General features: G+C 41.4%; 1 protein-coding gene across 1 annotated transcript in view; it reads left to right on the top strand.

The window, feature by feature from the left end:
* LOC113406897 (histone acetyltransferase KAT6B-like) overlaps positions 1-27,238 on the top strand; it is a 208,167-nt gene that overhangs the window by 108,380 nt on the left and 72,549 nt on the right. The window contains exons 3-10 of the mRNA XM_029912011.1: positions 2,780-2,888; positions 8,350-8,465; positions 8,727-8,808; positions 11,924-12,056; positions 17,796-17,851; positions 19,695-19,816; positions 21,635-21,750; positions 23,168-23,309. Coding sequence (XP_029767871.1) covers positions 2,780-2,888; positions 8,350-8,465; positions 8,727-8,808; positions 11,924-12,056; positions 17,796-17,851; positions 19,695-19,816; positions 21,635-21,750; positions 23,168-23,309 — 876 coding nt within the window. The remainder of the gene's footprint in view (positions 1-2,779; positions 2,889-8,349; positions 8,466-8,726; positions 8,809-11,923; positions 12,057-17,795; positions 17,852-19,694; positions 19,817-21,634; positions 21,751-23,167; positions 23,310-27,238) is intronic.

Genomic DNA, 27,238 nt, shown 5'->3' with positions numbered 1-27,238 from the left:
ACCAGCTGCTTCAGAGGAAGGTGCAAGAAACCCCTCTAGTGGACAGTTATGGGATAACGTGTCCTCAGAGAGAGTTTCCTCCTACCTAATATTTAGAGCAGGGGTCGGCAACCTTTCAGAAGTGGTCGCTGAGTCTTCATTTATTCACTCTAATTTAAGGTTTCACGTGCCAGTAATACATTTTAACGTTTTTAGAAGGTCTCTTTCTATAAGTCTATAATATATAACTAAACTATTGTTGTATGTAAAGTAAATAAGGTTTTAAAAATGTTTAAGAAGCTTCATTTAAAATTAAATTAAAATGCAGAGCCCCCCGGACCGGTGGCTAGGATCCAGGCAGTGTGAGTGCCACTGAAAATCAGCTTGCATGCCACTTTTGGCACGCGTGCCATAGGTTTCCTACCCCTGATTTAGAGTTACCTTATGCCTTGAGGCTTGAAGGTCTTGGTCTCTTCCAAAGTTCTTATTTATTTTTGTAATAATTATTATAGCTTGTGATATTCTTCTTTTCCCTACAAATGCCCAATCTTTATTTGAATTTTGCTGAGCTCTTAGCCTCTGTTGTATATACTGGCAATGAGTTCCCACAATCTAACTGTCTGTGATGTGGAACCGTAATTTCCTTTTACCAGTTTTGAATTTGCCATCTTCAATTTTATTTAATATCCCCTTGCTCTTGTCTTATTAGAGATGGTGTTGTATTAAGTTGGAGTAAGCGTAGATGAGAGGTGTTGTGGTAGTTGGGCCTACCAATGTACTCTAATTGTAAGCCCCACTGTAAAAGGTATGTAAAAGTTCATAAGATGTCACAACAACCTATAACAACAAATGGTGGTGGGAACAGGTGCAAGAAAACCAAACAGGAAAAACTGAATTAGTCCAAACAAAAAAGCCTGCTGAGATGGTTCAGGGACTATGCTGAAATCATGCTTGGTAAAAACAGAACATGTGGAATTGGAAATTAATGAATCAAAATTGTTGTGTTGGATATTAGGCCTAACTGGTGGACAAAATAATGAGGGAATAGGCTATTCCACTCATCACTCCCTTTTTGGGTCTTTAAAGAGACTTTGGGGGAAAATACAAAAAGAACAGATTGGGGCTAGTGGAACAAGCTTCACCATGATGGTTGCAACCCCCACCCTCTTCTGACACCCCGGACCTTGTTCGTCCTAATCCTGAGGGATGTCCTAACTAGATGGGGCCAGAGAGCGGGATCCAGATGACATCACCACCTCTACCAGCTCCAGCTAAATCCCAAACACCACCTGAGATGAAATGAGATTGGAGTTTAGCAACAGCTCCCACCCGTCGCAACTAGTTTCTTCTCTTTTCCCATCTCGGATACTCCCATCGAAGAGACTGTCAAACAAGGGGTTTTTCCTTCTAAAAACTCTCTCCAGCTAATGGGAAAGGGAACAAGGGATGTTGCTAAAATGAAAGCCTCATTCAATGCTTTACATTTTAAATCAGGGTTGGGCAAACTACGGCCCACGGGCCGGATCCAGCCCATCAGGGATTGTCCCCCGTGGTGCCGTGGGCCCCGCACAGCTCTCAGAAGCGGCCGGCTCCATGTCCCTGCGGCTCCTGGACGGAGGGGCAGAGGGCTTCGTGCATTGCCCTTGCCTCCAGGCACCGCCCCCCGCAGGTCCCATTGGCTGGGAACGGGGAACCGCGGCCAATGGGAGCTTCGGGGAAGGTATCTGGAGGTGCGGCAAGGGGCGCTTCCTGGAGCGGCGTGGGGCCGGGGACAGAGCAGGCATGCAGGGAGCCTGCCCCGGCCCCGGTGCGCGCCGCTGCCACCCCGGAGCCGCTTTAGGTAAGCAGCGCCAGGCCGGAGCCCGAACCCCGCCTGCACCCCCCAACTCCCTGCCCTAAGCCCCCTGCCTGCACCTCGCACCCCTCCTGCATCCCAGTCCCCTGTCCTGAGCTCCTTGCTTCACCCTGTACCCCTGTACACCCCAACACCCTGCACCCCTCCTGCACACCAACCCCCTTCCCTGAGCCCCCTCATACACCCTGCACCCCTCCTCTGCCCCAATCCCTTGCCCTGAGCCCCTTCCTGCACACCCCACACTCCCTCACGCACCCCTGCCCCGGCCCTGCTTACAATTTCCCCACCCAGATGTGGCCCTGGGCCCAAAAAGTTTGCCCACCCCTGTTTTAAATGCTTTCACTGTTTTTCCTTCTCCGTATCTTTAATAAAAGGTTTAAAAGATTTTTAATGCTGTTTGCAATGGTACTAAGCAGGCTGAGGTCTGTGTATACCAAACCCCAGACCTTGTTTAACACTGTTTAATGTTAGAAGGTGACTGGGTTATGTTAACACGTTTGGCCCATTTATTCCAGCTAAATTGATACAACTGAACACAGGATGGGTAGTTGCTCCTGGCTTTTCCACTGATGTGAAGCAACCTTGAGCAAGTCATTTCACCATTTATGCCACTGTTTTCCCCATCTGTAAAAGAAGATAAACGATCTTAACTGGATTGTGTTTGGGGCTAAATGAACATTTATAAAACACTTTGATACTACTATGATGAATGATACTATTGAGGCTCAAATGTAAGTTAATGTAAGGTGAGAGAGATGACTACAACATAATATCGATTAGGAAAAATTAACTTCATATACCAGAATAAGTGTCTGATAAACCAAGAAACTAACATTTAGAAAATAAAATGAAGGTAAATTGTCCTCTGATTTTGAGGAAAGAGGACTGGAATACCACTTTTTATGTAAGAAAAGTAACAACAATTTGTATTTATTTTTGCCTTAGCCACGAGCTGATCCCATTCCAATATGTAGTTTCTGTTTGGGGACTAAAGAATCAAATCGTGAAAAAAAACCAGAAGAACTGCTCTCCTGCGCAGACTGTGGCAGCAGCGGTAAGTTGGTTCTACTTGCAAATTGTACAAGAGCCATCTGTAAATCTCTCTTTTTGGTCATTGTTCAGCATGTAAATTTCCTGTTACAGTCAAAAATAGTCTTAGGCCAAGCTTTTCAAACCCGGATAACTAAAAATTAGACTCTTAAATTCAGATTATTCATTTGGGCCTGAATTTCAAAGGAGCTGACTGACTTCAGCTCCCCCTGAAGTCAATGGGGGCAGAAGGTTTTGAAAATTGGGGCAAAAGCTTTGATTTTAGAAACCTAACTCTGGCATCCATGTTTCAAAATCTTATCCATCATCTCCAAGGCTATCAGTTTGATGCATTTCATAAGCACTGAGTTACAGTATTTAAAAGAAGTTGGGGTAGAGGATAGAGGAATTGGATATTATCTATTCTGCTGTAGATTTTACATAAAATCCTATTAATTTTTACAAAAAATATATGGATGAAAATACAAATAATATTTTTTTGTAAATGACTTGAAATATTAGCTAAGTGCCAGTATACCAGTTTCCCCATGTTTATCCTGGGGTGGGGGGGAGAAGGAAACAATTTGTGGACCGATAATGCATGAAGATTAAAACATTTTTTTTAACATTAATTATATAAATACTGTATAGTCATGCATCCCTGCAGATCGGAGGAAGACTTTCAAAAGCACAAGGCCAGTTAGGCATCCAACTTGCATGGAAAGTTGATGTCCTTTGCACCTTTGAAAATCGTCCCCAGATGTCATATCATTTTAAGAAAAGTTGCTTAAACTGCTCATTCTCTCTCTCCCTCCTCTCAGTGTACAGTAACCCATCTTCCTCTTCTGACGAGCTCCCTGACAGCTTTCTCCTGGTCACCACACTTTCCTGTGCTGCTGGCTCCATGGCAGTTACTCTTCTTCCAAAGTTTGCGGCAAACTTACATTTGCATTCTACCTCTTAGCATAGAATTCATAATCTTTGCTTTGTATGTGTGAAATCCAGAGTACGAGTTTAAAAGTACTTTACCCTGAGTTAACTTAATCTTGTACGATATTGTGACAACTTAGTGTTTATAGCAAGTAATTTTGGAGCAGACCCATAAAGGACTTTTAGATAGCTGCTCATTTTCCCAAAGGACTTTTCCCATAGGGTTCTGTTCTGTCACCTCTTGGTCAACATGTATATGAGGTCATTAATAGAATTAATGAGGTTGGCTGGTCATTGGAGACATAAGTATGCAGATAATACTCAGCTCTTACTCTTCCTTTTTGTCTGGATCATTCCTTGCTCTGCCGCAGACTTCCTATGTAACCTTGGGCAAGTCACATATGCCTGGTCTATACTAGAAAATTAGGTTGGTTTAACTAAGTTGGTCAGAGATCTGAAAAACCACACCCTGAGCGCTGTAATTAAGCCATCCTAAATTCCCCCATTGACCTAGCTACCACCTCTTGGGGAGATGGATTACCTACGCTGATGAGAGAATCCTGTCCGTTAGCGCAGATAATATCTACACTGAAGCACTACAGTGTAGACAAACCCTTAATCTCTCTTTGACTTGGTTCCCCATCTGTAAAATGGGGATAATAGCACTTTCCTATCTTATAGGGTGTTGTGAGGATAAATGCATTAAAGATTGTGAGGCACTCAAATTACCACAGCGATGGCTCATATAAGTATCTGGATAAAACAGGACAGCATAGAATAGAATGTGGACTTCTATAACAAATGAAAATTTCCCTTTTCTTAATGCAGGATAAAGTTTTGCCATTATCCACTTCTGAACTGATTTGTGTCACCTTGCGACAGACTTCCATAAGCATGTATCCTAATGTATTTACACCATACAGTAAAGCAAATTGCTAGATTTTCTATATTAGAAAGTTCATGTTTCCTTTAACTGTTTTATTTGTGACTTACCAAATTCTCTGTGCTTTCTGTCAACCCCAAATCTAATATTCTTTAGAAATGAACTGGATTGGTACTTAGTTTGTTACACTGGCTTTTTTGCAAACATGGTTTGCATTAATCAGGATGTAATAAATATCAGCTATTCTTCCATTATAAAACAATCTCTGGCAGTTCTAAGGAGCATTAGAATTGGAAGCCTTGACTTTCATGGATCAGCTTCCATTTGAATTAACACTGATACATTCTCTCTGCCTCATTAAGACTAAATTATCTTTAATTAGTCCTCAGATGTATTAGATATACAAAATGAAATGTTGAGACTGCCAATCAGATCACCAGATGGCTAAAGTTTAGTTACTGATGATTTATTAAAATAAAAACCAATCTCAGAGCACCATATAAACAGGAAAAACTTGACTGTGTGGAGGTTCATTGTAATTGGACTTGTGATTTGCACATTGCAGCACGCCTACAAGCAGGTTCCTCTGTACAGGGGTTAAAGAAACTATAGGAATAATCTGCATTCTTGCTGGACAGAGCAAGTCTATCTGTGAAACTGGGATCCAGGGGTTAAACTGCAATGCCTATTATCAGTGTGTGTTTTTCTGTGCTCCCCTGCATTCTTTGTTTCAGTCACGTGCTGTTTCATATGGGGGTTCTCTGACTCCAGCAAGAACTGAGGGAAACTTTAGGTATGCATGGGAGGGAGAAGACTCCTCAAAGGAAGGGGAACTGGCCCTGGGGTTTGTTGGGAACCAGGTTTCATCTCCATTTCCCAATCATGTAGGGCCTGGGTGCACTAAGGCGGCATATTCTCCCTCTGAAGTGACTGTAATCCTCCATCATCAGGAGGGTTCTTTCAAAGAGGCCATTCAGAGTTGAAATCTTGGGGGAGCTCTGTCCTGCTCGCTGCTGGTCTTCTCCACCAGAGTACACATAGAACTAGCTAGGGCATCTGGTCACCCTGCTCCTGGCCTTGCTGATGCTCCTGTGCACTGTAGCAGGGATATTGTTCAGCTTTGGCAGTTTCCTAATAGCCCTTTGATCCTCATGCTGGCTGCCTCTCACCTGTGTAGAGGAAGGATCATATTGCTTTCGCTCCCCACTGCACAGCTGAGAAGTGAAAGGTGCCAAAGAGCTTTAGAGAGTGGAGCTAGTGTCATGCAGACTCATTTTTAATCAGTCAGTTTAGGACATGTTTGGAAAGAGGACAGAAGGAGATAGTTATGTTGGAGGTGGGAAAAAAAGGGGAAGAGAAGACGGCTGGAGGTTGAGGAGGCAGGGATCTAGAAAATGTGTACAAATCTAAGTTAGACTGAAAAGGCAAAGTGCAAGGAGTCAGAGGCATGGGGGTCTGGGGAGGAGGACAGAAGAATAAATCAAGAACAGTAGCGGACAGGGCAGAGGGAGAAAGGGAATTAGGGTCTGCAGGGCATGGGACAGATAACTTCAGTTAAGAGAATGGGGATTGGAGCCAAAAGTAAGGGGATAGGGAGGGCTGCCTCCCACTCTCTGCTCATTTACTGGCCCATGTCCCATTTTTTATTCCAAAATACTGGGAAAGGGTGGTTGGTTTGGAAGGAGGAATGAACAACTAAGAAACCTCCAGCTATTAAAACATTTTTACTTGCATCCTGACTGTGACAGGGGTCCTGATCCTTTCTGCTTAAAAATAAGGGCACTCTAGTGAATAATTCTCTTCCACCTAGAAGACCATTGGAAGCAAGTGATATGTCTGAATTGTGCAGCATAACAGGAATGGTGGAAATAGAAGACCACAAAATCTTGGAAACTCAGGATATTAACATTTCTGGATTAGCAGGATAATAATTGCTTGTCTGTTACATAATGCTTATTTTCATAGTTCTTTAAAAATAACTGATTTGTCACAAAATCACTCAATGGTAAACATAAATCTTTCAGATGTACAGATGAGGAAACTGAGGCAGATAGGTTGAGACAATTGCCATAGATGATAAAGAGGCAGAGATAGAGCCTAAATTAGAATTTGAGAATCAATTAAAATAAAAACTTCTGTCTAATGAATCTTCTCCTCCAGCACCTGATAGTTTAAAACTGGGTTTCTCCAACTGCATTGCTACTTTGGAGCAAAGCTGCTTGAAGGATTATGGAGTGGTGAGGTCGTCCCTGAGGTAGCCACGTCCCTGCCTGTTGGCGGGTTTTAGAGATTAGGACAAAGATAGGAAATTCTTTTATGCTTTATTCAATCTAGCTTTTTTGTGATGGTTTAGCTCATCTTCAGGTAAAGAGATTTACAGCAATCTAACTTGGAGGAGGAGACAGCCTGGATCACATGGCCAGTCTCTCCTCTGAGAGTGTACTAATAAATATGTACGAGAGCATTCCTTGTGCACCTGTCTAATAATAGTGATGAGTTAGTATGGCTCCAAAGCTTCTTACCATCCTGACAATTTGTAGTCTGATGGCCTTGTTCATCAATATGGGGGGAGGGATAGCTCAGTGGTTTGAGCGTTGGCCTGCTAAACCCAGGATTGTGAGTTCAATCCTTGAGGGGGCCACTTAGGGATCTGGGGCAAAATCAGTACTTGGTCCTGCTAGTGAAGGTAGGGGGCTGGACTCGACCTTTCAAAGTCCCTTCCAGTTTTAGGAGATAGGATATCTCCATTAAAAAAAAAAAAAAAAATTAAAAAAAATGTGGGTACAGAATTGGCAAATTCTTCTTCCTTTAAAGATTTGCCTTGAAAGAATTAAGGGTGATTACTGGTGAGGTCATTGGCAATAATTGTTCAACCAATCCTGAAGAAGAATACCACTGCATTTGCTAAGGTGCCTGATCATTTGCATTCTTTGAAGGAGGAATTGACTATCTTAACCATGAGAACTGTGTCTCCTCACCAAATTTCACTCCCCATGAAGGAGAGGGGGTCCATTTCATAGGAGGTCATGGGTCAGATACTCCTTATTTCTGTTTGAAGCCAAAGATTTTTTTACATATAAATATCTTATTCCATTTTTTATTTTACTGTTGCCATAACATGTGTGTGGTGTAGGACAGTTTAAGTAGTAATATAACTAAAATGAAAGGAATATATTTATATAGTTCATTAAATATATTTTATTAGGTTTTCCATTGTGCATTAAAAATACTGTAATCTAGTTCTAAAATTTAGAAATGTATTAATGCTATTATATTAAACTCTTTAATAAGTTATGGTTCACTGTGGCAACTGTGAAAGGGATTCATTCAAGTGTATGAAAAGCATTTTTTTCAGAGTCAGTGATAGTTTAATATGCTGTGGAGACAGCCTGGACAAGACATCATTCAGTTTCAGGTGCTTATGGACTTATTGACACATTATGATTACAGTAAATGCAAACTTTCCATCTCTCCCCACATTAAGGCATTCTGAGCAGCTATTTCATATCCTCTTCAGAAGAGGAAAAATAAGTTGAGTAATATAAAGTTCTGAGAATAGTTGACATTGGCAGGGTTCTAGTGATGGAAAATGCAGTGGTGTCGTAGCTGTTGTAGAACACAGGAGTTGGAACTCTATTAAACCTCAACACATTTTAAATACTCTATTTTGCAGGGCATCCATCATGTTTGAAATTTTGTCCTGAGTTAACAGCAAATGTAAAGGCCTTAAGATGGCAGTGTATCGAATGCAAGACGTGCAGTGCATGTAGAATCCAAGGCAAAAATGCAGTAAGTTTAATATTTTAATAGCACAGTGTCTTTTGAGTTCATGTTTGCATATTCACCCATATTCTGTGGGCTAGCCCCTTCAGCTTTACAATTTCAGGCTACTTTAAAAAGAGTAAAAATATAAGCCTCTATATAATGTAATAAGCTCTGTAATCACTGTTTTCAGTTTCTTTTTTTCTCTTACTGTCAGATTTAAAAATACAAAAAGTAGTGACGCAGAAACTCTAGTAACTTTGTATTAAGCCTTTTTTTCAATTTCAGGATAACATGCTCTTCTGTGATTCTTGCGATAGAGGGTTCCACATGGAATGCTGTGACCCACCACTTTCCCGAATGCCTAAAGGTGATACTGAAAACCTTTCTTGTACTAATGTATTAATTAGACCAGATGTTCAAGTGCCAGGTTAGACTTTCAGCATGTATAGATTGCTTGGCAGTATGGTCCTGAACATGAAAAGCAAAGCCTCTTGAGCTTGACTGTTCCTAAGATTCCTTCCTGCAAAGTGAATGACATTCCTATTGATCAATTTTATAACATGAGTTGAGTCACTGAACTATTTATTCAGAGTGAAGCTGTTGGGCAAGGCCATAGCTGACAACATATGGGATATACACACTAGAACATATCAGGGCACATGGAGAAAGCCTCCTTTGTGTCTTCCAGAGGATATCATTGTAAAAAGCCATTTGACAATCATGTGGTCAGAGTTCATCTCTTCTCTCAAAGGATCTCTTTCTCCATCTAGGATTATATGTACCGTATTTAATATCTCATTTTTTGTATCACTGCTGATCACTGGTTTTTCTTATATTTCATTATTAAAATTGCTCCAGATATAAAGTTTTTGTTAAATAATCAATAACTTTTTTCTTCAATAATCAATATTTTTGTATTCATCTTGGCCAAGTAAGGTTAGGTTGTTGTTAGCATATCAAAAATTTCATATTTTTGAAATTACAGCTAGATGTAATCTGGCCTTTTTTTTCAAGAGCCATTGACGTAGATGGGTTTGTAGTGCCTCCTTATATTTTGTAAAATGTATAAGCTGGTTAACATTTTGGAAGGGAGTTTAGAGAAGCTGAAAATAGATGTGAACATGGCAAAATTATATATTAAGCAGTGTTATAAAGTTTGGCCCCACCTACACTGGGAACAAAAGCATCCACTACTGTACAACCTTCTTTAACATAATTACTGTTGACAAGGTTCTAAAACAATTTGCCTTACCAAACAGTGCTAAAAGAAACCATGCTATAGTCTGCTGCCATTGTGTGTGACATGGTTTAGCCTCCTCCAGAAAATTTTTTGGGACAGTGGTTAGGAAAATCCTGCTACTGTTAATTGTTTCTAAGCTGTATCTCCTACCTAGGCTTCACCATCTACTAGTGCTTGCATCATCTAGCAGAACCATGTTACCTGAAATGGCTTTCAAGAACTATCTTGAGAACTATTTCAGGATCTTGGAATTGAACGGTATGGAAAAGGTCTAACGGGCACATAGGAAATGAGAAGTGGGGAATTTTTAGCACTGCAGCCAGTATAAAGTACACTGAGCATGTCTAGAACCTGGAAGCTCCAACTGAACACAAATGTTCTGAAAAGAACGAAATACTTTCAGAGAAGGAAGCAGGACTGGTGGGAATCAGCGGGGAGGGGGAAGATGACAGGTGCTACGGAAAGAAACCCAAGAGGGCAAGCTACAAAGGGTCTTGAGTCAGCAGGTTTCAGAAGGATAGCCATGTTAGTCTGTATCAGCAAAAACAACGAGGAGTCCTTGTGGCACCTTAGTGACTAACAAATTTATTTGGGCATAAGCTTTTGTGGGCTATAATCCATTTCATCAGATGCATGGAATGAAAAATACAGTAGGCGGGTATATATATTACAGCACATGAAAAGATGGGAGTTGCCTTACCAAGTGAGGGGTCAGTGCTAACGAGGCCAATTCAAACAGGGTGGATGTAGCTTATTCCCAACAATTGACAAGAAGAGGTGAATATCAACAGAGGGAAAATTACTTTTTGTAGTGCTAATGAGGGTGGATGTGGCCCATTCCCAGCAGTTGACAAGAAGGTGTGAGTATCAACAGAGGGAAAATTACTTTTTGTAGTGACCCAGCCACTCCCAGTCTTTATTCAAGCCTAATTTGATGGTGACAAGTTTGCAAATTAATTCCAGTTCTATTGGAAATTTCAATTTCTCGCTGAAGTCTTGTTCAAGACTGTTTTTGAAGTTTTTTTGGTTGAAGAATGGCCACTTTTAAGTCTGTTATTGAGTGTCTCAAAGCAGATTGCAACATAAGCTTGATAAGTGTTGAATTAAGGCATCTTGTTGTGCTCTCAGCAGAGGGGTTTGTATGATGAGAAGCCTAATGATTGCGTTCTCTAGTGTTCTTCAGCCTCACATTGACTGATCCGGGAAACCTAAACGAGGGTAATTAACAATATGAAACTGGGGGTATGTCTACACTACCCAGGTTACTGCGCGGCCACGTGGGCAGTATAGACACGCTTTATCACCGGGGGAGAGCTCTCCTGGCAATTTAAAAAAAAAAACCACCGGGCCGGCGATAATGCTACCACCGCTCATTAGGGGGTGGGGTTTTTGTAATTGCTGGGAGAGCTCTCCCCAGCGATAAAGCGTGTCTATACTGATGCTTTTCAGTGCTAAAACTTTTGTCGCTCGTGGGGTGTTTTTTCACACCCCTGAACGACAAAAGTTTTAGCGCTGAAAGTGGCAGTGTAGACACAGCCTGAGAGAACATAGACACTGACGCTACAGTAAAACTCTTCACATACATCACTTCATTTTCAATTGAAAGCTTGGTCTAGTACAGGGGTCGGCAACGTTTGGCATGCGTCTCGCCAGGGTAAGCACCCTGACGGGCCGGGCCAGTTTATTTACCTGCTGACGCGGCAGGTTCGGCCGATCACGGCCCCCACTGGCCGCGGTTCACCGTCCCGGGCCAATGGGGGCGGTGAGAAGCCGCGGCCAGCACATCCCTCGCCCGCGCCGCTTCTCGCCGCCCCCATTGGCCTGGGACAGCGAACCGCGGCCAGGGGGGGCCGCGATCGGCCGAACCTGCCGCATCAGCAGGTAAATAAACTGGCCCGGCCCGCTAGGGTGCTTACCCTGGCGAGCCGCATGCCAAACGTTGCCGACCCCTGGTCTAGTACTTCCTGGATGGGGAGAGGTCTGGCAGTAGAAAGAGGGGACATGTTAGAATCCTTCTGCTAGTGCCACTCTCCCATGATCCTTGTTGCTATGGGAAGGGGAAAAGTGTCCTTCTGAATTATAGAGAGTTTCTCTTCCCTTCCCCCAACCATCCTTTTTGCTGGAGTAGAACTTGTTGGCATAATGCACCTGAGGTGTAGCTTTCTATACCTTGGGTACAAACTGGACACACACCATATGCATGTACAGTTAAAACAATTATGTTTTTTCTTAATCAATGCAGGGATGTGGATTTGCCAGGTCTGCAGACCAAAGAAGAAGGGAAGAAAGCTACTTCACGAGAAAGCTGCGCAAATAAGACGACGATATGCAAAACCTATTGGACGACCGAAAAATAAACTAAAGCAACGAATGTTGTAGGTTCCCTTTTTCCAATTGACTATAGTGTTCTTGAAAATGTAATACAGTGAGATTTTAGGTGACAGTTTATTTAAAATTAAACTACTGCTTTTGCTGAGTACTACAGCCTGAAAAAAAAATCACATGCGTAACCTTCAATGTAATGGAAAATAATTAAGTACAGTTGGTATTTCTGAGTCTTCTGATGGCAGCAAAAAGTTATCCTAAAAGTTTGCATCACTTTAAAAAGAATCACTGTTGGATCCAGGGAAGGAATTAGACTTAAATTCATATGTGAACAGTGCCATTTCCCAAATACAAGTGGCGCCAACAATCCTCAATAACAAATAGCCATATGATCGATTACTTTAAAAAAAATAAAAATCTATCATACCTGGGTTATCTGCACAATCCATATCAAATGGATGATACACCGATAAAGTGAAAAATGTAATTCACATCACTCCAAAATATGTCTTGCAAAGTTTCCTCCAATTGATTTGTCACCTATTCAGGAGACTGTTCTGTGCTGAGTATTTATTTGCAAGAATATGCTATTTCAGAATATGCTGCTTGCCACCTCCTAATATTGGTATAAATTCCCTCTTAATAGGTATAAAATCCCTACCTACAACACAAGCTCCATAATGAGTCAGTGCTCAGTTCAAGCCCCAGAGGTATCCATGAGACCGAGCTATTGAGTCCAGAGTTACTTTGGAAAAATAACTTTGACCTTTGCTGCTGCTAAGTAGACGCCAGTCAGGAGGGGAGCGGGTTGCAGTTATTCATGCTTTTCTCCAGCCCATGGGATATTTAGTGTCTGAGAGAAGAGGAACCTGTAGCACCTTTGGCACCCACCTTCCCAGTGAATATTTATGTAACTGAACACAGACTTGTTGGACATCTTAAAGCTGGAGGGAGGGCTGTTGTGGGTGGAGGAGCTACGTCTCTTGTCCTTTTCACCATCTTTTCATGCTCACACACAAGAGAAAACAGAGCAAAGCAAGAAACATCCATAGCATGGACTAAAAAGACATCCTAAAAAAAAAGCCAAAATTTAAAGCCATCTCATTGATTCATTTCATCAACTTTGCACTAAGAACATCTGTGGCAATCACTCATACATTTCTTGTTGCAAGAGTGAAGTTCACTGATGTATGCACACATCGATTGCCACATCTTGATACTATAGCATCAGCTTGCAAGGTCTAGAGCACATGAATTACTTTTTGCTCATCTAATAATGACAGTTACTATTTAGGAATTAGGTGCGAATGTTAAAAAGTAGATTGATTTGTAGCATCCTTTATGGGAGCCCAGTGACCTTCTGTCCAACATTGTGGTGTTAGAAGGAGAAGATGATTGTGCAGACACTGCTGCATAGTTAGAGTGAATAGATCTGGTTCTCCAGGATTGTTCTATTTTTTTGGCAACCGTATCAGTAGGTTTTAGGACCAAGTTCAGCAGATCTGGGATGATGATCACTCAGTTGACACCTCCATTTCACAATGAAGTTCCTCTGCCATCCCCTTTCTCCACTTCTTTATTGCTGTACTACCATGCTTCAGGTTGTACCCTGGATATCCCCACTACTGTGGCAAAATCAAAGAGAGAGGTGACCATCAGAGAGGCAGGTTGATGAGTTGGTAGCACATTGGGCCCAGCAGAGAAGCTGAGTCAAACTTTTGCATTAATGTTGAATGTGAGGAATGGGTTATTTGAATCTGCAAAGTGAGATGACAAGGATAGTAGCATGTCACTGTCCAACACATGTTCCTACCTTTGCCCCCGCATGTGCCCCTCAATGCTTTTCTCCAGTGCTATTCATTTGTACTTTTGTGGCTCTCATCACTGTACTGTAGGAGAGCTTCATAATCATTAATGAACTCTACTACTTGCCCCAGTCCTATGGCCCCTATCAAATTTTTCTCTACACACCTAAGACCGTCCTAAGGTTTCTTCACTCCACATTGTCAAAAATCTACTATTCACTGCCTAAAAACTTGGTTAATGAAGAGTTAAGGTTGACTGGCAGCATCTTATACTTTTCCAGAATGTCATATGCACCTATACTTAAACCTCTGAATGACTAACAAATAAAGAGTTACGGTAAAACAAACCCAAACCTTTGACAACTGGGATATATATTGTTAGAGGAAGTGTTCCACAAAACCTTAACCCTGCCCCCTTACATCACTGTGAGAGAGCATAGGACTGTACCCTTCCTGAGCAGCTGGAGGACAGTGTGAAAAGTGCACAAGAGTAATGTGATGGAAACTATTAGGTCGAGTGTAGGTCAGGTTTAGTAAACACAAATTAGCTAGGCATGACCTATATTCAACCACTTCACTTACTCTCAACAAACCATCAGAGTTGCCAGATTCTAACACCCGTTTATCCTTGTCCTAGCCAATCACCTTTACCTAGCCCTGACTGAGACTGGCAGTGCACTGTTGTGTGCCACCAAGCTGCTAGACCTCCCTAGAGCAGTAGAGCAGGACAGAGAGGGCGCATGGTACTTGGTGAAAGCCAGTGCAGATAATGTGGAGTTCTAATGGGCACTGAGAATATGCAAGACAGTGTTAGAAATGGATGAAGCACTCTTATATTCCCCTGTCTTATTGCCACGCACAGTGGAATGCCAGTATTTGGAGGTGACAGTAGCAGTTGTTACAGCAGCCTTAAGAACTGAAGAAGAGCTCTGTGTAGCTCAAAAGCTTGTCTCTCTTACCAACAGAAGTTGGTCCAATAAAAGATATTACCTCACCCATCTTGTCTCTGTAATACCTGGGACTGACATGGATACAACAACATTGCAAACTAAAACTCTACAGACATTTTAACAACTGGTGTCTGCTCAGACCTCCTGTGTATCACAGAGAGAGAAAAAGAGAGAGAGATTCCTGATTCCTCTAGCATCAGCTGCACCTCTCCTCAAATGGCTGTGTGAGCTGTGGTGACTTGCTGCAACTAAGCTCTGGATCAGTGAGCTAGGAACCTAGCCCAGTGTCAGTAAGAACGTGTGAAGAGCAGTAACGATGTAGCATTGAGTTGGACAAAATTGAGCGCAGATTTTATTAGAGGTACGTCAGGTTTTGATTTGTTCCAGTGCCTATTGCTAATTGCAGGAGGGCAGCAGTACGGGAGTCATCACCTTAGATTTAAGTACAGGTGCATTTGATGTTCTGAAAGCGTATGAGGCACTACTGGCAACCTTAACTCTGCATTAACCTAGTTTTTGGCCCTTTGTTTTCGAAGTAGTGTTGGTAATGAAGGGGGCATCGAGGGGCACCTGTGTGGAGGAAAATGAGGGATTTTCCAGCTCTGCCCTCCCTCTGGCTTCTCCATGTCCCTGGTAGGGCTGGAGGAGCCCTGGGGAGAAATGAAGATATTAACCAGGGGACTGTGAGAAGCACACCAGCAAGGGAGTGGGGAGGGGAAACCCTAGACTCTCTACTTCACTTTGTGGATAAGTACAAGGGTAGGAGTTAAAAAAAAAAAAAAAAAGGAAGAGCTATCTCAGCCTCACTGTAGTAGTGCTGCTGCCCCATTATCCTCCTCACTACCTAGTCCCTAGTGAGAAATTTGGTCCAAGTTTGGGATGCTGAAATCTGATCACCCAAGCATGGTGCATGTTGCGGTTGGCACCTGAGGGCCTTGATTTCACTTCCGCTAAAACAAAGTGGAAACATTTAGAATGGCATGTGGTACCACTCTTACCTTTAGCTATTTGGGTCATTGCACCACTACCGTATAATTAATACTACATTTAAAAATGGGCAAGTCCTCTGAAAGAGCTTGCATGATGGTTTTGACTATAAAAATCTCATTCCCCACTTGTGTCCAAGGATTCTTGGGTAATCCTGGTGACTGATTTGTAGGATTTGTCCAAGAATAAATTATTTCCCCGTTTTCTCAATTGTATGTATGTATTTCTGTCATTAAAACTAAAAAGAGTGTATGGTTTCCCATTGAACAATATTCCTTAAAAATGGGATTATATCTTAATTTACAAGGATGGGTAAGAAGACTAGAGAAGAATAATTCCCTAGATGGAATCTACTGCAGAAATAATCCCACTTTAAAAGCAGCATGAGGATATGGGAGGTAGCGAATCTAGCCATCTTTCGTATGGGGCTGGACCTTAATGTGCATAAAGTTGCTCAAGCTGCTTAGCCCTTTTGACATAATGTATGGAATCTTATCCGGTACTAGTGGAATAGCATTGCTTAAAAGGACCTCTGTATGGAAACCTGAATAGGCAAGTTACAGCAGGAGATTAAATAACACCAGATGCTTGTTAACCTCTGGGCACTGATGGTTATTGGCACATCTGGTACTGACAATAGGTGTTGTAGCTAGAAATATGAACTTCTGGCATCAACAGATTCAGAAGACTTTAGAAAAAAAGACATTATTTTTAAACACGATTGGGAATTGTAAGAGCTCTTCAGCTACCCAAATTCAGTGATGTGTGGGAGTGAAGCAGGGCCCAGTTTTATGGCTGGTGGGCTCTTGGAGTTCAGGTACCAGATGGTAGCCCCAGGCTGTTCCATCTCTAACTAAACGTAATCTGTTGGAATTAATTGTTTCAGCTTCACAATTAAGAAGGGAAAAATCTGTGGAAGGAAACCTTCCTCTGCAAAATACACAAATGTTTTAAATAAATGTAAGGATGCATTTGGGGGAGAGAAGAGGGAGTGGAATAATTTGATGTAATTATGCAGCTTTGTTTGGGTTTGCAGTATAACACTTCCTGATTACATGTATTTCTTTACTATGAATAACCTCGGCTGTTCAGTTTGTATTTACTTCAACAAAATACCATTCTTCAATATTCCCTTCAGTGTTCTGTCTTCTCATTCAGTCATTAGCCATCAGCTAAATCAGCATTTTTTTAATGCAAGCTTTGGCCTGGAGCACACCCTCTGATCATTCTTAGTAAACTTCACCACTTCTCCTCAAGCTCTTCCATGTCATGCCTAACCCAGTTACGACTTTTCTTTGATCATTATTTTATTTATGCTTTTGCTGTTTCCCTCTATCTCTCTATTTTTTGCTTTAACTATACTTTTATTTTTTTAAATAGAGAGGTCGCTTTGTTAGCTGTATGGGTAGTGCTGTGCATAAAAACTACCTCATTCCGCCTTGAGTTTCATTTTTTTTAAAGGGATATTTTTATGGTCTTTTATTAAAAAAAAATACTAATTTCATCAGTGTAATCTAATAAAATCATACAAAAATATCAGTTTCCTGAAGATTGGCTGTATTATTTCCCCATACTGGTGGAACACCTCTGCTGTCTTTTAGTGAACATTCTGCTGAAATCAATAACATGGTTTGATGTGCTGTGTATATTTTGTAGCACAGGACATGTGCATCTTCTGGATGTATGTTACAGATTTCACAGAAGTGAAGTGGTTGATGTGAACAAAACCAGTATATTAACAATTTTTCTCTCTCAAAAGAGAGAATATTTTTTCCTTAAAATATGTGTTGTGTATACTGAAGACTTTTCTATCCCACCCCCTTACTATTGGTACATGCTATGGACTACCCAGTGAAATCTGATAGGTATCAGCGGCTCACTTTCATTCAGGGAATCATGTGTCAGTAGTGCATAAGTATTTTTAAGGGTCACTGTTCCACTCTTGACTTTTAAGTGCAATGGCATATATGTTTTATGTAGAACTGTTTTGACAGCAGTTTTTGTAGTTTTTTTTAATACTGATTTTATTTTCCAAATTTTTGCATAGGTCTGTAACCAGTGATGAAGGATCCATGAATGCATTCACAGGAAGGGGGTCACCTGGTAGGGGTCAAAAGACTAAAGTCTGTACCACACCTTCATCTGGTCATGCTGCATCTGTGAAGGATTCAAGCAGCAGATTGCCTGTTACAGACCCCACTCGGCCTGGTGCCACCACCAAAATCACCACCACCTCCACCTACATATCTGCCTCTACACTTAAAGTTAACAAGAAAACCAAAGGGCTCATTGATGGCCTTACTAAGTTTTTTACACCATCACCCGATGGTCGCAGATCACGAGGTGAAATAATAGACTTTTCAAAGCACTATCGTCCAAGGAAAAAGGTCTCTCAGAAACAGTCATGCACTTCTCATGTGTTGGCTACAGGTACCACACAAAAGCTAAAACCTCCACCTTCTTCACTTCCACCCCAAACTCCCATCTCTGGTCAGAGCCCCAGTTCACAAAAATCCTGCACTTCCACCTCTTCTAACTCTCCCCAAAGTTCTTCCAGTCAGTCAAGTGCACCCTCCTTTAGCAGCCTTCCTAATAACAGTCAGCTAAAGGGACTCTTTGATGGACTTTCTCATATTTATACCACCCAGGGACAGTCTCGAAAAAAGGGACACCCGAGTTATGCACCACCCAAACGTATGCGTCGTAAACCAGAGTTATCTTCCACATCAAAATCTAATACCCATTTCTATGGAAAGAAAGAGATTAGAAGTAGGTTTATTTCTCATTCCTCCACCTCTGGATGGGGTGTGTCTAGAGGACGTGCTTTTAAAGCAATTGCTCACTTCAAGCGAACAACTTTCCTTAAAAAGCACAGGATTCTAGGCAGATTAAAGTATAAAGTGACCCCTCAGATGGGGACCCCCTCACCAGGGAAGGGGAGCTTGGCAGACGGAAGGATTAAACCTGATCAGGATGATGGTAAGCAAAGGTCAAAGCTCCAACCAAACCTGCGTCCCGTCCAAAACCAAAATTCTTATTTTGTCACATAGGTCTTAGCTATTTCTCTTATTCTTACTTCACTCTCATACAAAAGCAATGAAACTTTGACCTTTTACCTAATGCTGACTAAACCTCCAAAATGTTTTTTCTGACTAATACTATACCACCGTTTTATTATTATTTTTGCATCTGTAGTGGCACTAGGAGCCCCAAATGCCTTCATAACGTTGCTTATGGCTTTGTAGTACCGCATGAGTAGCCACTTTCATGCTACTTCCTTGTTCTTTCCCCTGCCCTTTCTCTGGCAGTAGTGCTGTCATTATGATTGTGTGCTGTCAGTGCTTATAATGATGGACATTTCAATTCTTCATTTCCCTCTGCTCCATTGCTTTTTCATGACCAATTCCATCCTGCTGCAGTTTCCACGACACTTGATCTGTACTGCTGTAAAATGTCCTTTTTCTGATTATTTTTATTTAAGTAAGAGGAAATATATTTATAATGTCTGAATGTACATTTAACATAGCACTGGTCTCCTAATTTTTTAAAAAGGTTTTTTGTTTAAACTAGCACTGAAAGGGACACAGATTTTTTTATTTTTATAGAGAGATAGCATTGGAGACTTAGTATACATTATACATATACTTAGTATCACCTTAACAGTTTCAGGAGGTTTGTGTTCAGAATTCATGTAGTACAGTTGAACTAGCCTATAAAGGCCTACAAGAGATACGCAAGAAAATACTGCAGCTGCAATTTTAAAAACTAGAGAGGGAGGTGGGGCATAGTTGCTATAACAGGTATAAAGGATTCCAAATCTAAACTAGAATGGGAATTTCTAAGAGCCGTCACTGCCTGCAGTGCTATTTAGGAGTACCACACAGGAACTGTAAGGCATGTGGTCTTCATGTCTGTGAATAAACCTTCTGCTGGTTTTAAATAACAGATACAGAAATCAAAATAAGCATCAAACAAGAAAATACAGATGTAATTCTGGTGGGGAGCAAGGAAATTGTTACAGAGGAGGATGTGGAAGTTTTTAAGCAGGCTCGGGAACTTTCTCTGGAGGTAAGACTGACTGAAAATCATTTCAGTAATGAAGCATGTTGTGGTCAATTCAATTACCTTTATAAATTAACATTGAATTATTTTTCCAATGTTCATTCGGCCTCATGGTATTTTTGATATGCTCCTTTGACCTAGTGTTTCATACTTGATGAATGTCTAGTGGAGATGTTCTGTATACAGTAGTATTCCCTTAGACTGGAGCCCTATCATCCCGGTGGAGTGAACCAGATGAGTGACACTTGTGGATTTTAGATATCTGGCTCCTGTTTGCTAGACAAGAAATCAAAGGCTAAAATCCTGATCAGCCCTTTGAAAATGTAGGTGTTGGTAACTAGGAGGTATGCATTTATACCCTTCCCCCCCCCTCTATGCAGAAAGCAGGCACTATGAAAAGCCACCAGATAATCTGTGTCCTGTCACTCTTCTATAAGAAATGCAAAACTGGATTTTATGATCAGTATATAACTTCACTGCTTTATGTTTGCCCAGTTATTTTAATAGTCTATAAGATTATTATGGTCATTGAAATGTTTGAGCTGGATCTGCCTAAAACTATTGCACCAGCTGGTGCTATAATGCTCTCTTTTTTAGTATGTGTTATAAATATATACCCTGCTGAGGCTGTATTTCTTCCCTTGCTCCTTGTACACTTGGCTGAGAGAGCCCCCGACGTATAAACTGGATTTCCCTCTAGCAAAAAGGGCTTTTACTTTCCTGTGCCAGTGTGAAAAGGACAAGATTTTTTCTTTGAACCTCATTGTGGAAGGTGCTATTCACAGGTGGAGCTCAAGGAGACAGGCAAAAACTGCATCTCTGAGAGTATGGGATGGAGGGTGAACATAACAACACCCACTACTACCATTTTTTCCAGGGTTGTGTCCGAATCTAGACTTGTGATCTCCTGTGCAAGCCCTCGTCCAACCCCTCAGTCTTTTTTAAGGGAGTCTAGCTTGGCTTTTAGTAATAAACTTCCCCTTGTAGGCCAGAAGTGCAAATACCGAGAATATGTCTGGTATAGACACACAGTGTAAGTTAGGGACAATCTCAGCCCTAAGTGTTTCGGCCTAGTTTGAGATTGGCTATTGAGGTTTTTACCTCTTAGTTTGCTGCTAGCTACTTCTCTTTATAAATAAATTCTCATCCCTCTCCCACAGGTCAGAGTATATTCTGTTGGCTTTATTTGATTAAGGTAACCTCCCCCCACACACACACACAGTCCCCATTTAACCTCCTCTGTGGACACTAGAGGTCATTGTCCTAGCAAGTGGACTACTGTCATCTCAGCTAAAGTTAACTTATTTTAACACCCTGTTGGCACTGGAGGTTGCAAATTGAACCCTCGGTACCCACAGCGCCTGCTTGAAGGAGGGGTAAGCCCACTTCTGGGGTAAAGCAGGTGCTCCCAATGTCACCATCCTTCTTCATTTGGTTCTGCTGGGAAGGGCCTCTTGGAATTTGAGCCAGGACTCCAGACAAGCTCTGCCAACTGCCTGTGAGATTTACTGAATCAGGAAACCTGTTTAGCTGGGCCCAGCCTCTGCCAGCCCTGCCTGTTTTGTGGGCAGCATCATCCAGCGCCAAGCCCTCCAATGGAATGGAGCTTACAGCCAGATTTTACTGCTGCACTCCAATCCTGCCAGGCTTTCTGCAGCCTGGGTTCTAGCCCCACATTTGACCATTTCCAGAGACTTCTAACAACTAATCATGTCAGAGAAACTTGAAGGTTTTCTAATCTTAACCAAATGAAAATGAAGATGTGAATTGACCCTCCTCTCATTCCTTATAACTGAAACATTTTGCTTTTGTTACACCTGACAGAAAATTGGATGTAAAAACAGCAGTGAAACAAATGGCCGGTACCCTTCAGTGATAGAATTCGGGAAGTATGAGATCCAGACCTGGTACTCTTCACCTTATCCGCAGGAATATGCAAGGTAATAGAGTGGTCAAGATTACTGTTTCTTTTTATGTGATGGTGAGGATGGGGGCTTCATCCTGTTCTTTTGTTTCACAGTATTTCAGCTGAGATTAAATTTGACTAACACATTGAGGCAGCACCCAAAACTATTACTTCTACAGCACTTCTTTTGCAGTCTTTGTACAAGTTCCTAGTTGTCCCTTTATTGCAAACATGCTGTAAATCCTGCCTTTATTCCCCCAAGCTGGTATTTCCCTCTTCCACTGAGAATGAGGTGTGTATTGTGAACAGAATATACTGAAATCAAGGGAACAGAAGTATACTGGATTAGACCAGTTTCATTTTATTAACTAGAGGACTTTCCAGTGGCAACAGCCTACTTCACTTATTTGTATACTTTCCTCAATTCTGCCAAACTGGGGACTGAGCAACCAGCTACAGGGAGCAACAAGGAGGCTGAGGTGATAGCGGGTAGTACATTAGTATGAACCAACAGTGTGATATGGCATCTAAAATGGGCATTGTGATTCTTGGCTGCACTTGCAAAAGGCATTATATTATGGAATGGAGAATTGATAATGCCTCTTTATGGTGATGGAGGCAGTTCTCCCTAGAATAGGTACAGTTTTAGGCACCAAATTACCAAAAAGATGCAGATATAGGGGAAAAAATATACATGATTAAAAGTTTCAGGGATGATTTTCCAGGAAAGATTAAGAAATAAATGTCTATAGGTTGGCGAAATGATGATGGAGATGTGGACATAAGTGCCTACAAATACTTGAAGGAAGTAAATCATTATAACCACCTATATACAGTCCCAGGACATGCTAGTTGCTTTTAGAGCACATGTAAATTGGCCTCTGCTCCAAAGATATTATAATATAATTAGTTTATGCAACAGTGTCCTTCTGTTTCTGTAGTTTCAAAATGAGGATAAACCTAGTGCTAGAAAATTTACTGCAGGGATTTACTGTTCTGGCAGTGTGAGTGCAGGGGACTGGACTAGATGACCTCTCGAGGCCCCTTCCAGTCCTAAGATTCTATGAAACTAGGTGATCTAGTTGGTCTTCTCTTTCTCTAATTTCTGTGATTTGGTGAGGCAGCTAATGACAGTGCAGGCCATGGATCAGCCAAGATGAGGCATTCTTCACTTCTGACTCAGCTGAATCAACTCTACTATGTAATAAAACCTCTCATCTCATTTAGGAGAAAATCACTTACATGAATCTCTGTGCATTACTTTCAAATAATGCATGCCTGTTTTAATCTTCCCTCTGTGGTGCATATTTGGCACACACAGAAATACAGTTTAATTCAAGTCTGTTCAAATATTTTTAAGATGGGTGGAGAGGGAGAACGTGATTTTTGGTCACAGAGTTTATAACTGTAACAGCACTCTAAAACTCTTCATGCTTTTTATACTTCAACAGACTATCAAAGCTTTACCTGTGTGAATTCTGTCTTAAATATATGAAAAGTAAAAACATTTTGCTAAGACACTCAAAGAAGTGTGGTTGGTTCCATCCTCCAGCCAATGAAATCTACAGAAGAAATGATCTTTCAGTATTTGAGGTAGGTATATTAAAATCCAGATTGTTTAAAAAAGAAAAACTTACATGTATTTGTTGATTATATACCAGTTGAAGGCCACAGTAGAAAAAGATAAAACTGTATTACAGTAGAACCTCAGAGTTACGAACACCAGAGTTACAAACTGACCGGTTAACCGGACCACCTCATTTGGAACTGGAAGTACACAATCAGGCAGCAGCAGAGACCCCCCTACCCAAAAAAGGCAAATACAGTACAGTGTTAAATGTATAAAATACTAAAAAATAAAATAAAGGGAAAGCAACATTTTTTCTTCTGTATAGTAAAGTTTCAAAGCTGTATTAAGTTAATGTTCAGCTGTAAACTTTTGAAAGAACAACCATACCTTTGAACTTTTGTTCAAAGTTACAAACATTTCAGAGTTACGAACAACCTCCATTCCCGAGGTGTTCGTAACTGTGAGGTTCTACTGTAAATATTTTCCCAATAATATTCATATTGTACTCAAAAAATAAATCTCCTCTTTCACTTTTCCCCACCTTTTATATCCCGTGTACTGATAAGTTATGTAGAATTTAAGAGCTTTCTAGCCTTCTGGTGCAGCATGCTTTTAGATGTATATTGAAACTATATCTTCCAACTACATGTTCTTTTACTTCTGATCAGATGATAAGGGCACCCTTCTTTTTTCATTTCTACCCATTACATAAGAACAGTCATACTGGATCAGATCACTGGTCCATCTAGCCCAGCATCCTGTCTCTTGACAGTGGCCAATGCATGATGCTTTGGGGAATGAACAAGTGGGACAATTTTGATTGATTCATCCCTGGTCGTCCAGTCCCAACTTCTGACAGTCAGAGGTTTAGGGACATCCAGAGCATGGGATTGCTCCACAACCATCTTGGCTATTAGCCACTGATTAACCTATTCTCCATGAATTTATCTAATTCTTTTTTGGACCCAGTTATATTTTTGGCCTTCACAACTTCCCATGGCAATGAGTTCCACAGGTTGACCGTGTGTTGTGTGAAGAAATACTTCCTTATGTTAGTTTTAAACCCAGTGCCTATTAATTCCATTGGTTGTCCCCTAGTTCTTGTGTTATGTGAAGGGATAAATAACACTTCCCTGTTCACTTTCTCCACACCATTCATGGTTCATGATTTTATAGACTTTTTATAGACATTCAGTTGTGACACTCTGGTTATTTGGAGAAGGAAGAGAACAATGAGCATGACCATTGACTGTATAGGAAATGCAAAGGTAAAAGTTTTCTGCATGGTTGATTTAGGACTCCAGGAGAGAGATCACTTGATCATTACCTGTTAGGTTCACTCCCTCTGGGACACCTGGCATTGGTCACTGTTGGCAGACAGGATACTGGGCTGGATGGATCTTTGGTCTGACCCAGTATGGCCATTCTTATGTTCTTATGTTCAGAAGTTAAATTTTGAAATTAAAGTTATTCCCCCTACAGACAGTCTGAGAAATATCTCCTGAGGCATTCTGCCAGGGTGTGTTGGGTCCCAGGCTGAACCTGTTAGCTATCTGTATTACTTTCACAGCCTGTTACAAGTCGGGTCAAGGTAAACTGCCTTTAATTTAATTAGTTCAGAAATTAAACCAAATAGAATATAATTCTTTGGGACATTTTGGAGCTAATCTCTTAAGGACTTTTGACCACATTGCTCGGTTGTGAAAAGACCCTTGAGTTTAACTAATGAGTATTCTTTATCATGGCTTCAAGTGTCATTGCTGCACCCAATTACCCTAACCTACTTACTCATATTTCTTAAGCGCCAGTACTAATACTACTAGCAGAAAAGACTTCCAGGGTCTTAGGACCATCTTAATTCTCTCAGAAGAATGGCACAAGTATTTCTGACTATCAATACTGAAAAGTAATTCTGAATTTTAAAAAATGCCACTACCTAGCACTTTCATATTGTGTAAATATATTTGTTACCCCTGCAGGTATGCTTGTCTATTCCATGTCTTGAAATACTGATATATAATCTGGTGGAGTCCCCATGCAACTGAACCAAACCTTAACACTTGTTCTAGTCATTCACAGATTTCATCTTCTTAACTAAAAGAAAATTCTGAATTAAAACTGCACCAACCCCAGCCAATGGCGACTCATGTGGGGGGCCCAAAGGGTCACATGACCCCCCCCCCAATGCGGGGGGGGGGGGAGGGGAGCAAGGCCAGCAGCCGGGAAGATGAAGGGGCACGGCCAGAACCAGAAGGGAAGAGGTGGGGCCAGAGCCTCTCCTCTTCCGGCCATGCTGCCTGGTGCAGCACGCAGCGGCTACACTCTCCCAGGCAGCCTTCAGCCATGCTGCCTACAGCCCAGGCAGGCAGCATGGCTAGAGGCTGCAGGGGAGAGTGCATTAGTGGCTCCACACATGCCAGGGGGACAGGAGCAGAGTGTGGGGCTCCCGGGCTGGGGGTGGGGATGAGTTACGTGGGGGGGTCACGGGAGCGGGGCAGGGAAGAGTCACGGGGGTCACGTGCCACCCTTTAGCTGGTGCCCCCTTTGTGTTCCTCCTACTAGTCGCTCATTTCCCTCAGCCTACATTTTTTTCCTCCCAGATATTTCTGCTCCTATGGTTTTCCCATGACACGGGTGAGCGACACCCTAGTTCTCTCATCCAGAGAGTTACTCCCACCTTCCTTAAACTTTCCCAGAGTATAAAAAGCCGCACTTTTCCCAGTGAGTCACCACTGAACATGATTAACCTGTTCCTCTCTACTGGATTCGTCTAATACCTGCTAATACAGAGTAGGGCAACAGGTGAATCTGCCACTATGTTAGTGTTATTCTGTGAGCTGCCATCAATCCATACATCAAAACTTATTCAGTCCTTCATTTTTCTTTTTTTTAAGCATTCTTAAGGGTCTCTCAAAAAGAGCCATGGAAGAGAGAATATTTTGTGGAAGGAAAATCTGGATTCATCAGATGGCCCTTTTTTCCTTCTGTACTTGAGACACTTGGATAGGATTACTGAGACTCTTGAAGACTAACTTTTTCAGTTTGGTTGAAGTGTTGGCTGGGGCCATTACTTCTAATTTTGATAGCTGCAGAAACTCAATGAGGAGTTGATAGAAATTCTGCAGACTTCCAACAAGATAAAGTGACTGCACCCATTCATTCCCTGCGTGACAGGACAGAGAAGGGGATAGGCTCTTATTCTCCTTCTGTTTCTCCAAGGAGCAGAAAATGCCCCAGGGCATCTTATGTTTATGTATGCCTTCCTTCCAGTGCAAAACTTTGACAGATCTAAGAGGAGACTTATTGTCATAATTTATTACTCCATTCTAGTCTAGCAAACATTGGTGTCTGAGATTGTAGTCCATTTTTCCCCATTGAACTGCTGAACAAGCTGGTCTTATCAGAAAGTTACGGAATGCCTTTCCATCTTCACATGAATGCTCTTTCACAAAATAGCGTATAGAATGTTTTAAAGGCTTGTCTGTTTCTAGGAATTTTTTTTAATATCAAGGAAGTCTTCCATTGAAACAACATAACAATTGGACACTTCCTCTTTTAGGAGAGTTGAAAAACAAAATCCAATATTCATTGCCAACATTTTTAGAGGAACTGAAATGTCTTTAGTTAACCATTACAAGTTTTTTAAAATCTAATTAAGGCTGACTTTATCATTTGTTTTTATTACTTGTTTGCATGTGTGTAAAAAAACAAAAAAAATCCCCAGTTTCGTACAAGGGAGTCAGTTGCATGAGTGTGCTTAAAATACTTCTGAAATTGTTAGGTACTATGTGTGAGATTATACATAAGTATTTCAGAGCAGTAGCCGTGTTAGTCTGTATCAGCAAAAAGAACGAGGAGTACTTGTGGCACCTTAGAGACTAACAAATTTATTTGAGCATAAGCTTTCGTGGGCTAAAACCCACTTCATCGGATGCATGCAGTGGAAAATACA

Source organism: Terrapene carolina, unplaced genomic scaffold (genome assembly GCF_002925995.2).
Source record: "Terrapene carolina triunguis isolate 2854851 unplaced genomic scaffold, T_m_triunguis-2.0 Scaffold148, whole genome shotgun sequence".
Classification (NCBI taxonomy): Eukaryota; Metazoa; Chordata; order Testudines; family Emydidae; genus Terrapene; species Terrapene triunguis.
Note: the sequence above shows the minus strand (reverse complement) of the source record. Positions and strands in the feature narration are given on the sequence as shown.